At 39.7% G+C, this 15,074-nt stretch overlaps 1 protein-coding gene across 8 annotated transcripts in view; it reads left to right on the forward strand.

Annotated features, from left to right (window-relative positions):
• The window catches only part of FER (FER tyrosine kinase), a 453,310-nt gene that overhangs the window by 23,137 nt on the left and 415,099 nt on the right, over positions 1-15,074 (forward strand). For all 8 annotated transcript variants that reach the window (XM_043913752.1, XM_043913753.1, XR_006342861.1 and 5 more), the window contains one exon: positions 12,634-12,901. In XM_043913752.1, the coding sequence (XP_043769687.1) occupies positions 12,695-12,901 (207 nt within the window). In that variant the 5' untranslated portion in view covers positions 12,634-12,694. Of the gene's footprint in view, positions 1-12,633; positions 12,902-15,074 lie in introns of those variants that run through there.

A 15,074-nucleotide genomic window follows, 5' to 3' on the forward strand; every position in this document is an offset into this window, starting at 1 on the left:
TTTGATATTCCTGGCACTGAGAAATATGCCAGCAAATAGGTCCAGCTCTTTTTCGACCCCTTGGACTGTAGCCCTCCAGCCTCCTCTGTCCATGGGATTTCCCAGGCAAGAATATGGAGTGGGTTTCCATTGCCTTCTCCAGGGGATCTTCCCAACCCAGGGATCGAAACTGCGTCCTGCTTGGTGGGTGGCCTCTTTACCACAGAGCCAGGCTTCCCTGTATTTGTTCTTAACATATTGTAAATTGTTTGAAGGCAGTAATCCAGGATTTTTATTTATCTTCATCGCTGACAGTATCACTCCCATGATTACAATAAATACCTGTTGGTTTAGCTTAAAACACAAAAAAATCTGTTAATAATCCTGCTCTGCCCAAATAATTTTAAATATCAGCATTTCAAGTATGTTTTTAAAATTAAAAAAATATATTTTCAAAGCAAACATGTTGTTCATTTGTTTATAAGCTCACACAGAATTTATTCAGTATTCTCTCTTAATGAAACATCATTGTCTATTAACGCTGTTCCAATAGGCGGTCTGCTAATCTAGTGCGGTTTCAGTCGGATGCACTGAATATATACACTGCCGTGTGTAAAGTAGCTAGTGGATCGCTAGTGGGAAGCTGCTGCTCTGTGGTGACCTAAGGGTTGGGTGGAGTGGGAGGAGGCTGGAAGGGCGGGGCTCTATATAGCTGATTCACCTTGTATAGCAGAAACTAACCACATTGTAGAGCAGTTACACTCCAATTAAAAAAACCAGGAAACAATTAGACAAGTTTAAAAGCCAGCCAAAAAAAAAAAAAAAGCATCTTTTATTTTGAATTAATCTAAAGCAACACTTTGAAATACGGAAAGTGTAGGAGGAGTTTTAGGTACCATATCTGAAAGGTAGTCAAGGTCAGTATATATTAACTGGTAATGAATGATGTTGTCTTTGTAGTTAAACTCTGGTGACCATTCATTTCTGCCTGCTTAATTGCTTCTGAAAAAGCACCTCGTTTTGTATTCATGTGAGGTCAGTTGTTTGGTTTGTAACGGTGGTTATTACTCGCACACTCGGTGGCTTTTTGTGAACTTTTTTCTGTCTTACTGCAAGCAGCTTAAAATTCTGCTCAAGATAGTCACTGTTTCTTAACTTCTGTCAGTATTGAAGCATATAAAAGGTAAGAAATACCGTTAAGTAATTATTTTTGTTCTTTGGTTAATGATTTTATAGTCTTTATCAATGAACAAACAGATTCTGATAAAGTAACCTGAACCATAAACTAATTTGATGGGTTTTATTAATTAAGGATTATAGATTCAAACTCTATTTAATTTCCTCTAACTTGTGAAAATCTGTCTTGGGGGAAGAATGAAAGGCTTCCTGTTCTTTACATAGCTTTTATTCACTTTTCTTTGGATTTTTCTAAATAAGCATATCTTCCATGGTATATCTGAATTTTTTTCAGTGTTAAAAAAGGAAATATTTAAGGAAATATTTTTGACTACAGTATACCATCTGTGTTAAAATGAATTCCCCTTACTTGAAAGGAAGTATTAAATACAGATTAAACTTTCCTTATGCTATATAAAAATGTTATTTTCATCTGTGTATATTTGGAGGATGTAAAAAAAAAAAAATTGCCTGTTGGGAAGCCAAAAGTTGAAAATCAAGAGGCATTTTAGAACAGATACTTACACACATCCTTATAAAATATGCCATTGGAATTCCATTGTCCTGCCAAAGAAACTAGGTATCTGTTTCATAGTTTGCTGTTTAATAATGTCAGTTTTTGTCTAAGCAGTATGTATTTATAGATGTATTTTATGCAAAATGAAATTCTAATTTTTGAAAATATGTCAATTTTTAATGGTTCTTTTAAGGTTTTTAATTACTATTTATGGTGAATTGAAAATTAGAGATAACTTACTTGATCCTAAATACCAAACCGAATACCAATACATAAGAAAGATTTAAATAAATCTAAATAGTCAGTAGTTTTTTAGGATTTTTATTAGTTCTACCTTTTAAAAAGATGGTATTTTAAAATAAGCATCTTTGCTAATAACATACATGTACTTTTGTATAGTACTCTATTTCTGCCTGACGTGTACCTGGTGGTTACTTGTTGCTAAGTCGTGTCTGACTCTTGTGAGACCCTGACTGTAGCCCTCCAGCCTCTTCCGTCCATGGGATTTCTCAGGCAAGAATCCTGGAGTGGGTTGCCATTTCCTTCTCCATGGGATCTTCCCAACCCGGGTATCAAACCTGAGTCTTCTGCCTTGCAGGTAGATTCTTTCATGACTGAATTACCAGGGAAGCCCCAATTTGTGCTTACTATCCACTAAATTACAGAAATTTTTGTTTTAAAATCTCATTTATAAATCTTTTTAAAAATGAATTCGCTCTTGCAATTATTTGATAAATTGAATGCCTGTTGCATATGGGTAGTAATATCAGCCCCAGTGATAGAAAGATGAAAACCCTGTAATATTCTTATTTTCATGTAGAACATAGTATGATGGGAGAGATACACCTGAAGAAATAATTATACTCTGAGAAGTGTTACATTAATCACATGTGCATACATGATCCCTGGGAGCTGAGAAAAAGGAACACCTAAGTCGTCCTGGGTAGTGATGGTTGTGCAGATGGTCAGAGAAGGTTTCACAGAGAAAATGGCTGTACAGTTTAGCTGTTGGTAGTTCTCCAGGTGGACGAGGGACAAAAACATTCAGACTGAAGGAACAGCATCCCCAAAGGCGCAGAGGGTGATCACGGGACGTTCAAGGGCCCGTAGGGGGTAAGTCGTGCTGTTTTTGAGGGTGGAAGGCAACCTGAGACCATCTTGGATTACCAGGCAAAGGGGTTTGAATTCTAACCTATAGATCAGGGTTGTAAATGTAATACTTAGTATTCCAAGTAATGATAGAATTAATATCTAGAATCACTGAGTGTCCTAAAGAATTAGGAGGGCTAAGTGTGGATTGTAGGGCATGTGGAGATGCATGTATAAGGCAGGGGAAATTCAACCAGTTAGTTCATGTACCAGATTTTTATTGTGTACTATGCAAGGCGCTGTTTCAAGCACTGAAGAGCTTAGTGGGGGAAGAGAACAGAGTAATTCCTTGCCCAGTTGGAACTCAGATTACAAATAAGTCTGTATTATACTGCCAATCGGCGCTCTGTCTCTGTAATTTTTGTCTGCAACATGACTGTATAATTTCCTTATATTTTTCTTTTTTCGCCTTCTTTGTGGTTGACCTAGGCAGCTCTGCCCTATTACCTGTGGAAGAAAGTACCTAAGTTTGTGACATGCTCTCCACGTTATTGGTCTTCCTCCAACCAGTAGTTTGAGGTCCGGGCATTAGTTTTTTTAAAACTGAAATTTCTTTGGAGGTAATTGTAGATTAATATGCAGTCATATGAAATAATCATCCCTTTATATTTGGTCCCATTTCCCCTCTTAGTAAAATTTAGTAAAACTATGACAACCAGCACATTAACATTGACATAATCCATGGATCTTATTCGTATATTTCTCCAGTTTTAATTGTACCCCTTTGCTATGTGTATATTAAGCTCTGTAATATTTTATTACCAGTCTAGATTCACGTATCCACCACTACCACCAAGACCCTGAACAGTTCCAACACTACTTCTGGTATCCTTGGTATTCCCCTTCTATAACCACGCTTACTCCCTTTTCTACTCCGCAGACCCTAAACCCTGGAAACCCCTAATCTGTCCTTTTCCCAAGATTTTTCGCTTCAAGAATGTTATATAAATGGAATCATAGAGTATATAACTTTGTCCAGTTGACTTTTTTTGTTCATCAGGATCCCTAGAGATTCATCCAAGTTGTTGTCTGTGTCAATAGATTGTTCCTTTTTAATGTGGATAGTATTCCATGGTATGCATTCACCTATTGAAGGATCTCTGTGCTGATTCCAGCTTTTGGCTTTTACAAATAAAGCTGCTGTGAACATTTGGGTCCAGGTTTTTGTGTGAATGTGTGTTTTCATTTTTATGCATAAATGTTCAAGAGTGCAATGGCTGAATTATAAGGTGTTGAATGTTTAGTTTTATCAGAAACTGGAGTGGCTGTACCATTTCTTGTCTACTGACCAGTAGCAAATGAATGACCCAGTTTTTCCATATCCATACAAGCCTTTGGTCTTGTCATATTTTATTTTAGCCATTCTGATAATTCTGTCATGGTATCTCATTGTGGTTTTAACTGCATTTCCCCAGTGGCTGGTTTATGTTGAACATCCTTTCATGTGTTCATTTGCCATTTTTATATCCTCTTCTGTGAAATGTCTGTTGTCTTCTCATTTTCTAGTTGGATTGTGGTTGTTTTTAAATGTTAAATTTTGAGAGCTATTATGAATTTTAGGTACTAGTTCTCTGTCAGATGTGGTTTGCAAAATTTTCTCCCAGTCTATGGCTTGTCTTTTTCTTATCTTCACATGTACTTTCACAGGGCAGCCTTTTTACCTTTGATGAGCCCAGTTTATCAATTTTTTCCTTTTTTGAATTGTGTGTTTTGTTTGAAGTCTAAGAACTCTGCCTAGGTTGAGATCCTGAAGATTTTGCTTCTGGTTTCTTTTTTCTAAAAGTTTTGCAGTTTGTTTATGTTTAAGTTTATGATTCTTTTGAATTAATTTTTGTGTATGGTGTTAGGTCAGGGTTCATTTTTTCTATTTTATTTAGCCTATAGTTACCTAATTGCTTCAGTATCATTTATTAAAAAGGCTAGTTTTCTTTTGTTGTCTTGCTTCTGGACCTTTGTCACAAACAGTTGAACGTGTCTGTGTGGGTCTATTTCTGGGTCCTCTCCTCTCTTCTGTTGATCTGTTGTCTGTCCTCTGCTGATACCACGCTGTCGTGACTTCTGACTCGTGAAGAACCACATACTCCTTTGAATACTCTTTCAGCCCTGCTTTCTCCTCTTCTTTTGGAACTCAAGATGATACAAATGTTGGGCCTTTTTTTTTTAAGACTTTAGAATATTGCTTATTTTTTGGCTGCATGGCATATGGGATCTTATTCTCCCACCAGAGATTGAACCCTCACCCCCTATGGTGAAGTGTGAAGTCTTAGCCACTGGAATGCTAGGGAAGGTCCCCAAATGTTGGGTCTTTGTTACCGCCGCACAGGTCCCCAAGGCTTTATTATTATTATTATTATTTTCTGTTTGTTTTCTCTTTTTGTTTGGATTGATTGAATTCTATTCTTCTATTCTTACATTCACTGTATCCTCTGTTGTCTACTCCTGAGCCCATCTAGTGAGGTTTTTTATTCCCGTTATTGCATTTTTAATTTCTATAATGTCCATATATTTAAAAAATTTCTTCTATTAGATTTCCTATTTTTACAGTTGTTTTAAGGGAATTTATAACTGTTGTTTTGCATTTGTTTTAAGAGAATTTATAACTGATTGTGGAAGCATTTCTTATGGTGTTTGATTTAAAAATCCTCTTCTGATAATTCCAACATCTGATTCATCTTGATGTTGGTATTAGTTGTTCGTCTTGTTTCAACTGTGATTTTTTTTTTCTTGGTTCTTCATACGACACATGAGTTTCAACTGAAGCCTCAATGTTTTGTCTATTACGTTAGGAGACTCTGGGGCCTGTTTCAATCTTTTATTTTTACAGGCAGTCCATGACTGTTGAGATTTCGCATGCAGTTGTTGGCCTGTCCTTGCGGGCTGTGGTCCCAGTGACGTTTTGGTTTTCGGGGTCTGCGTGCTGTTACTTCAGTTTGCTTGATCTGGTGTCCCTAGGGCTCCCGCTGGTCCTTGCTGGTGCAGCTTGAGGGAGTAGAAGACGTTTTTCTTGGGCTGACCTGTTGGCTGTTGGTTGGTTAGGGCCGGGGTGAGATCGGGTTTCTCTGGGCAGGAGGGGAGCACCCTAGACTCGCAGGGGGCAGGGGCTTCCTGGACGGGACCTCCTGCTGCAGCGCAGCCCTCCGGCCAGTTCCGTACACCTGCTCCAGAGTTTCTGGGGCAGGAGAGCCTGCGGCCTGCGGGGCGGAGAGGCCTGCGGTGGGCTCTTGCTGTGGCCTGGTCCCTCTTGCTGGTTCTTCCTGCCGCGTTCCGTTTCTCCTGGCAGAAAGGGGGATTCTCAGGCCCTGATGGAAGGAGGCTGCCTCCCCTGGCTCTTTAGTTTTGGGGAGGCTCACTGTCTGTCTCCCTTGCTGATGGTGACTGGCTGGCCTGATGTGGCCAGAGGGAGCCCCGTGGGATCCCGGGGGAGCTGGCCTTCCCCGATGGCCTTTTGTCCCCAGACTAGCGGGTGGGCAGCCAGGGATGGACCACCTTCTCCTGTTGGGCGAGGGGAGCCCCGGACACCCTGCCTCTGCGCTGTTCTCCCAGTCCTGGGGCCAAAGGGCTGTACCTCTTTGCCCCGCTTTTCAGAGTTCTTTGATTGTCCCTCTTGCTTTTCCCAGTGTTGACAGTTGTGTCTCGTGGGGCGGACCTGGGGAAGATGGCCTCTGCCGTGCTACCTGGATCAGAAGCTAGGTTTTACTTTTGCCTGCTCAGTCGCTCGGTTGTGTTCAAACCTTTGCAGCCTGTGCACTGTAGCCCACTGCACTCCTCTGTCCACGGGATTAGAAGGTCTTACTTTTAATTTTGGCTTACTTGTCATGTGAGCATGGTGATCGAGGGCTGGGGAGGTATTGGCGGGGCCTGAGTTTGGCCTTGTCCGGAGCCCTGAGACACACTCTCTGTCCTGAGAGTCCACTGACCATCCTGCGCTCCTGGGTCTCATTTCATCCACCAGCTCTTCACAGAGCCCTGGAAAATGGCAAGGCAAGGCTGCCCTCCCTGCATTTTCTGAGGTCCTGCCTTGGTCCAGAGAAGCTTCCTTCTTTGCTTTCTTGATTTTTCCCTTGGTGGGCCTATTTGGTCTTTGCTGCCTCTTTTCATGTTGGGGTATCCAGTGTGACTTCTCAGGATTTTGTTATTTCTTCCTCCTCAGGATATCTTCTGGAAGTTGGGTAGTTTGGGGCACACTTGCATGCTGCCTAGAGTGCCAGAACTTTCCCCCCGTTTCCCTTTGAAACTGTGTAGTGAAACATGTGGCATGAAGTTGTACTCCTTTACTTGCTGATGGTGTGTTTAAATTTTTGCTTTTTTTCCTTAACAATTTTTTGTTCTTTTTGTTAGTTATTGGTGGTAGGAGCTTCCGAGGTACTTCTTTTACCGTGATGGCGTTACCTGAAAATTCTAATAATGACTTTCTGCAGTTTTCATCTCTCTGTCTGACATTTGACATTGCTAACAACTGCTTTTTTTAAATCTCAGTGTCTGTAACTGTCAAACCTCTTTTATTCTTCTGCTTACCTAATTTCTACCCTTTGGCTTTTTTCCTCCAGTTCCTCCGCTGACAGATTCTCATGGGCTTTGTCCTTAATGCTCTGCTTTTCTGTCAACATTCAGTCTTAGTTTTATCACTTAAGCACTTGACTCTCAGATTTGTGTCTTTTAGCCTTGATGCTTTACCTAAGCATTTATTTCCTGCTGAAATGAATGTATTTTCTTTAAAGTAGCTCCATATTCTCATTTTTCCACTTCTATTGATATTATCTTCATTTCTTATAAAAGCCTTAAACTTGTCCTGTATCATCTGTCTCTTCCTTAAATCCATTAACCAGGTCAAGCCTCTTTTTGCCTCTCATTGACATTGTCAATGGTGGGTCCTCATTTCTCAAGCTGAAGCTGAAACTCCAGTACTTTGGCCACCTCATGCGATGAGTTGACTCATTGGAAAAGACCCTGATACTGGGAGGGATTGGGGGCAGGAGGAGAAGGGGACGACAGAGGTTGAGATGGCTGGATGGCATCACCGACTCGATGGGCATGAGTTTTAGTAAACTCCAGGAGTTTGTGATGGACAGGGAGGCCTGGCGTGCTGCGATTCATGGGGCCGCAGAGTCGGACACGACTGAGCAACTGAACTGAACTGAACTGATAGCTATAATGACTTATTAATTTTCCTTCTTATGACTGTTTTTATATTTTTGCTCTCATCAATCTATTTTATACCTAGCTTCCATATTAAAATCTATATTTCTCTCTTTTAATTAACTGTAACATACATATAGAAAAGTATACAAATCACAGATGCTCAGCTTTATGAAATTTTTCAACCTGAACACACTTGTATAACTAGCACCAGCAAGTTAATCGTTTAATCCATCACATTCATGATTTTGTCATTTTGCCTTAACACCAATTAACTAAAGGAGTTTAAGCCTTACTAGTTTCCTGAACTTTAGAATAGAAGAGATAAATTGGCATGCCACTGTTTGCCACATAGAGCTTGATTTTGGAGACATTTCTTTTTTACTTTGCCCCCATTCACTTATTTTCTCTATATTGCTTCCTGAATGCATGTCCTTTTTGATCTTTTATAATCTAAATCATGGTTATTCAAATCTTGGCTCACATCACGCCATGTCTAAGAAACTTTACTGGCTTACTCCAGCTTTCATTAGTTTTTTCTTTTTCTCATCAAACGTTTGTTGTTGTTCAGTCGCTCAGTCGTGTCTGCCTCTTCGCCACTCCATGACTGCAGCGCGCCAGGCTTCCCTGTCCTCAGCTGTCTCCCGAGTTAAGCTCAAACGCACGTCCATTGAGTCGCTGATGCCATCCAACCGTCTCATCCTCTGTCGTCCCCTTCTCCTCCTGCCCTCAGTCTTTCCCAGCATCAGGGTCTTTTCCAATGAGTCATCTCTTCGCATGAGGTGGTCAAAGTATTGGAGCTTCAGCTTCAGCATCAGTCCTTCCAGTGAACACCCAGGACTGATCTCCTTTAGGATGGACTGGTTGGTACCATATATTAAATTAGTTTATATTTGCCCTGACCTAGGATATTGGTGTACATAAGCAAGTCCTTAGAGTGGGCTGGAGTGTTTCTCAGCTGCCAGATTCTGTTTCCATTTTTATTCACCTAAGCTCTTCATCTTTCTTTTGAAATTCCTAATAATGAGAGAAAAAAATTATTGTCAAAGCTTAGACCACAGCTAGATGCATTTAGAAGCAGAAGTGATATTTATTCTAAGTTACAGAATAAACTGAAACACTGTCTCAGAAATAGTTTCTTAAAAAAGCAAAATGTTTCACCTTTCTTTGTCTGGAAAAAAGTGCTTCTTATTCTTCCATTGAAAACATGGTATGAGGTAGAGTATATCTTCACTGAGACTTAGTTGAGCTATATGTAAAGTAACAGAAAAATTTTCTTTTTTATCAAAATTTTCTTTTGATACAGTTTATCAGAGTACATTTTTAAAGCTGCCGCCTACAGAGTGAAAAGACTGGGATTATCCTGTTAGGTGCCTAGTCACACAGTCACGTCCGACTCTTTCTGACCCCACGGACTGTAGCCCGCCGGGCTCCTCTATCCATGGGATTCTCCAGGCAAGAATGCTGGACTGGATTGCCAGGCCCTCCTCCAGGGGATCTTCCCAACCCAGGGATTGAACCCATGTCTCCTGCATTGCAAGTGGCTTCTTTACTCTCTGAGCCACCAGGGAAGCCCATGAATACTGAATTGGGTAGCCTATCGCTTCTCCAGGAGATCTTCCTATCCCAGGAATCGCACCAGGGTCTCCTGCACTGCAGGCAGATTCTTTACCAACTGCGCTACCAGGGAAGCCCCTGGAATTCTCCTACTTGATATTAAAGTGGATGAGTCAGTTACTTGTATTGACTTATTTATGTTAAGGTCCATTTAGTGTCCTGGTTGCTACTTTGGAAACCTTGATGAAGTATATTTTCCCATCATCTTTCCCTCCTATCCCCCACTTGTTTGATTATAAAACTGAACAGTTTTCAGTTGGGAAAAAATTGAAATTTGCTTCCTATTTGGAAAACTCACAGTTTTATCATCATTTTAAATGTGTATCACTGAGGTTAGAGAGAGCAGTCTCATTTTTCTGATTAGCCTAGAGGATTTCAGCTCAATTACGTTGACTTCTGATATGAGCCAGACCTAAAAATTAAAGATGTGTTTTGTTTCTTTCTTTTAACTGACCCTGAAACATTCACTGCCTGAAATTCTAGGAGGCTGGAGGGGAAAATAAATTCTATCATAGTTCTTGGGATTTATATTAAACAATCAGGAATAGATTTGGGATAATTTTCTGATAATTGACCTTTGGACTTAGTCACTCAGTCATGTCTGATTCTTTATGACCCTACGGACTGTAACCTGCCAGGCCCCTCTGTCCATGGGATTCTCCAGGCAAGAATACTGGAGTGGGGTTGCCATGCCCTCCTCCAGGGGATCTTCCCAACCCAGGGATTGAACCCAGGCCTCCCACATCGCAGGCGGATTCTTTACCAACTGGACACCAGGGAAGCCCAAGAATACTGGAGTGGGTAGCCTATCTCTTCTCCAGGGGATCTTCCCGACCTAGGAATTGAACCGGGGTCTCCTGCATTGCAGGTAGATTCTTTACTAGCTGAGCTACCAGGGAAGCCCATTAACTATTCTATATTTCCTAATCAGTGGCTGTTAACCAAGACTCACACTTTTCAATGGTGATTGCTTCTGTGGGAGAGCATCCTTATGGAGTGTCCTTAAGCCATCAGGGAAGCCCCACTGACCTTTAGATGATTATAAGTTATGCTCTAATGATTTTTTAAACAACTTTGAGATATAACTCACGTGCTGAATAATTCACCCATTTAAATTGTATAGTTTAGTGGCTTTTGTTGTTCATAGAGTTGTGCAACCATGCCACAATCAATTTTGGAGCACTCTCCTGACCCCAAAAGGAAATTCATTATCTTAGCAGTCACCCTTCATTTCTTCCCACATTTGCCGGCTTTAGTCAAATACTGATCTGATTTATGTCTCTAAAGGTAGATTTCGGACATTTCATATAAGAAGACAGTACAACATGTCAGTCTTTTGTGTCTGACTTCTTCACATAGGATGTTTGCAAGGTTTATCCATGCCCTACCTCGTATCAATTCCTTTTCATTGTCAAATAATGTTTCCTTGTATAGTTATATTATGTTTGATTTATCCGCTCATCAGCTGATGACCATTTGGCAGATATTCATATACAAGTTTTTGTGTGGGCATATGTTTTTATTTCTCTTGAGTATATGCCTAAGAGTGAAATTTCTTGGTCATATATGATAACTCTGTGTTTAATTTTTGAGGAACTGCCTATTTTAAATTTATACCACCAATATATGATGGTTCTGATTTCTTCACAGTCTCCAACATTTGATATTATCTGTCTTTTTATTGTAGACATCCTAGTGATATGATGTCTCATTGTGGTTCTGATTGGTATTTCCCTAATGGCCAGTGATACTTGACATCTTTTCATGTGCTTAGTGGACATCTATAAATTCTGTTTGGAGAAATGTCTAGTCATATCTGTCTTTTGACCATTTTAATTAGTTTGTCATGTTGTTACTGAGTTTAAGAAATCTTTGTATAATCCAGATAGATACTCCTTATCAGATACATAATTTGTAAATATTTTCTCCCGTTCTGTGGCATTATCACTTATTGATGTTGGCCTTTGAAGTATAGAAGCTTTTAATTTTGATGAAACCAAATTTATATATTTTTATTTTGTTTCTTGTACTTTTGGTGTCATATCTAGAAGCCATTGTCTTAAGCCACGGTCACAGATTTACTACTTTATTTTCTTCTGAGAGTTTTACAGTTTTAGCTCTATTTGAATCTGTGATTTCTTTCGAGTTAATTTTTTTGTATATGGTCTAAGGAGGCATCTTGCTGAAGTCTTTTGCGTGTGGAATTCAATCGTCCCAGCATCTGTAGTAGACAAGACTTTTTTTTTTTTTCCTCCGTCAAATGGATGTGGCTCTGAATTCTGAGTCCTCCAACTTTGTTCTTTTTCTTCATGGTGTTTTGGTTTTTTGTTTGGTCGACTATTCTGGCTCCCTTGCATTTCTAAGTAAATTTTAGGATTAGTTTATCAATTTCTGCAAAAAAAAAGAAAGCTAGCTTAGGTTTTACTATGGATTGAGTTAAATTTGTAGATCAAATTGAACAGGATTGCCTCTTTAACAATATTAAGTCTTTTGGATTCAAGAACATGAGTCTTTCCATTTATTTAGGTTTTCTTTGCATTTTTCAACAATGTTTTAAAATTTTAAGAGTAAAGTTTTGTGTTTATTTTGCAAAATTTATTCCTAAGTATTTTATTCTTTTTGATGCTGTTGTAAATGGAATTGTTTTTAAATTTTATTTTCAGATTGGTCATTGCTAGAGTATAGAAATACAGTTGATATTTGCATATTGAACTTGTACCCTGAAATATTACTGAGCTCATTCATTAGTTCTAATACTTGTAAAATTGTACTTAGGATTTTCTAATACAGTGTCATATCATCTGTAAGTAAAGATAGTTTTATTTCTTCCTTCCCAGTTTCAATGGAAATTGTTTCATTTCCTTCATTGTACTGACTAGAACACGGTTGAATCGAAGTGCTGAGATTGGACATTCTCATCTTGTTCCTGATCTTTGGGGGAAAACATTCAGTTATAGTAATTTTTTTTTTTTCCACTCCAAAAAAGTGGGCCATAACTTTGCTTTGAAGATTAATTTCCTTTTGATTTAAGACTCTTTTCCTTTTGTTTACATACACAGATATGTGCTGACTAGAAGGCTCAGTTGTGCAGTGTGGAGGATAAGACGGTGCCTTACAAACATGGGGTTTGGGAGTGACCTGAAGAACTCACACGAAGCTGTGTTAAAATTGCAAGACTGGGAGTTACGGTTACTGGAGACAGTGAAGAAATTCATGGCCCTGAGGATAAAAAGTGATAAAGAATATGCATCTACTTTACAGAACCTTTGTAATCAAGTTGATAAGGAAACTACTATCCAAATGAATTATGTCAGCAATGTATCCAAGGTAAGAAGAATAATTTCATCATTTATCGTCTGTAGCATCGTAATTGTCCTTAAAGCAAATAGATCATACTGTTGAGTAAGCACACCTAAGTCAGCATTCTAAAGCAGTGGTTCCAGAATCTTCCTGGCTATCAGAATCGCACAGGGAAAATTTCAGAAACTGTAAGATTTGGGTCCATCTCCCAATACTCTGGGTCAGTAGGTCTGAAATTTTTGAGCTTCGAAATCTTTTTTCCCCAGTAGATGTCCAGATTATTCTAATGATTAGTCAGGTTTGAGAACCCTTCTTACAAATTTTATTTTCTTAAGTACCCTGCTTCCTTGCATCCCTTGAGCCCTGCTGTTTTATCATTTTGGCACACACTTTCTTTATAACCCACCTTCCCTGAATTCTTCTGTGAGTCATTAGTATAGTCACATGGAATATTTTAACTTGTAGCTGTTCTTTGCTGTCATTTCATTACTAAAATGCTAATATACTGATGATTTAATGACATAAAATTCTTTGAATAAACAATATGGTTTTGTAACTTAAAGATTATATTATTATTATTCATTTTATAAAATATATAAAATTAAAAATTAAGGGCTGTAAAAGGTCAGTATTGTACTGCTCATTATCTTTTGAAGGCATTAAAGATGAAATATTACACACCTTAATAGTTCTTGGATTTTTGCTCTGTTTGTTTCCATTGTCTTACTTCACATTTCATTGTATTTATTCAAAGTTAAGAAAATTTTATTTTACTTCCAAAAGTTAGAATTAGTGTGTCTCTTGCACTCACGAGTCTTAGGATTTGAGTAAATTGTAGCGGAAACTCTGTTTCTTATGGGGAATGTGTGTGTGTGGTGTGTATGATCTGGTAAAGATCTTTGATTTCGCTGAGAACTCATGTTAATATCTTTAACTTCCTTTCCTGGGCCAGTGAGGTTCCCTGAAGAACGTTGCTCTAGTTTCTAGTCTGAAGGTAGAGTTGCCGGATCTGGCGAATTAAAATACAGATCTCCAGTTAGGTTCGCGTGCAGTGATTGGCAAATGCACACCCTGTGTGTGCCCGGCCGCTCAGTCGTGTCCGACTCTGCCACCCCGTGGACTGCAGCCCGCCAGGCTCCTCTGCCCATGGATCCCCCAGGCAAGAACACTGGCGTGGGTAGCCATCTCCTCCTCCAGGGATGCATACACTAAAGACCATTTTTTATCTGATATTCAGATTTAACTGATGTCCTGTATTTTGTTTCACTACTCTGTTACGGGAATATGTAGAGAAAGTAGATTGAGTTCACAGAGTCATGTTTTAGTTCATCCTCCTGGTTTTGGTAAGCTGCCTGGTGTCTCTGCATCCAGAGGCTCTCTGGTTAATTTTTTCTGCTTGTTTTTGTCTGCTCTGGGGGAGGAATAGTTGCCTGTCTGTGGGCTGAGCAATAGGCCCTAGAACTCTGGCTGTTCCTTGTATGGCCTGAACCAATCCTCCTCTTTCAGCGCCCTCTCCTTTTCCTTCATTTAGCTCTCTCCAGTTCCTGGGCTTTCCTGAAGTTACCTGACCCTGTAGATTGGTCTTTTTTTCTCCCTAACGCCCCAGAGTCTTATTGCGATACAGTTGACATACATCAGTGTATAGATTTAAGGTTTATAGTGTGATGGTTTATGTGTGTTCTGAAATGATTACTGCAATAGATTGTAACTCTTTGCGACCCCATGGACTGTATCCATGGAATTCTCCAGGCCAGAATACTGGAGTGGGGAGCCTTTCCCTTCTCCAGGGGATCTTCCCAACCCATGGATGGAACCCAGGTCTCTCACATTGCAGGTGGATTCTTTACCAACTGAGCCACAAGGGAAGCCCCATTAAAAAGGAAAGAAAAAGTTTCTCCTTTGGCTAAGAACTCTCAGAATGGACTCACTCAGCGGCTCTCCCATCTCGTGCGTCAGAGTGAACCACGGTCGCCGTGCTGCAGCATCCCTAGTGCTTACTTGTCTTGTTACTGGAAGTTTGCCCTCTTTGACCATTTTCCTCCAGTTCCCCCTCCTGTCACATGGCCTTTTCTTCTTGACCTCTGCTTTGTAGAACATTTGGGTGTCAGCTTTCCCTGATGCTAATCAGTTACACCTTACCTGCTTTTTATAATATTTTCTAACATTTGTATTGGCATGTCTTATCTGTGACTATTGCCTT

The sequence above is a fragment of the Cervus elaphus genome, chromosome 9, assembly GCF_910594005.1.
Source record: "Cervus elaphus chromosome 9, mCerEla1.1, whole genome shotgun sequence".
Classification (NCBI taxonomy): domain Eukaryota; kingdom Metazoa; phylum Chordata; class Mammalia; order Artiodactyla; family Cervidae; genus Cervus; species Cervus elaphus.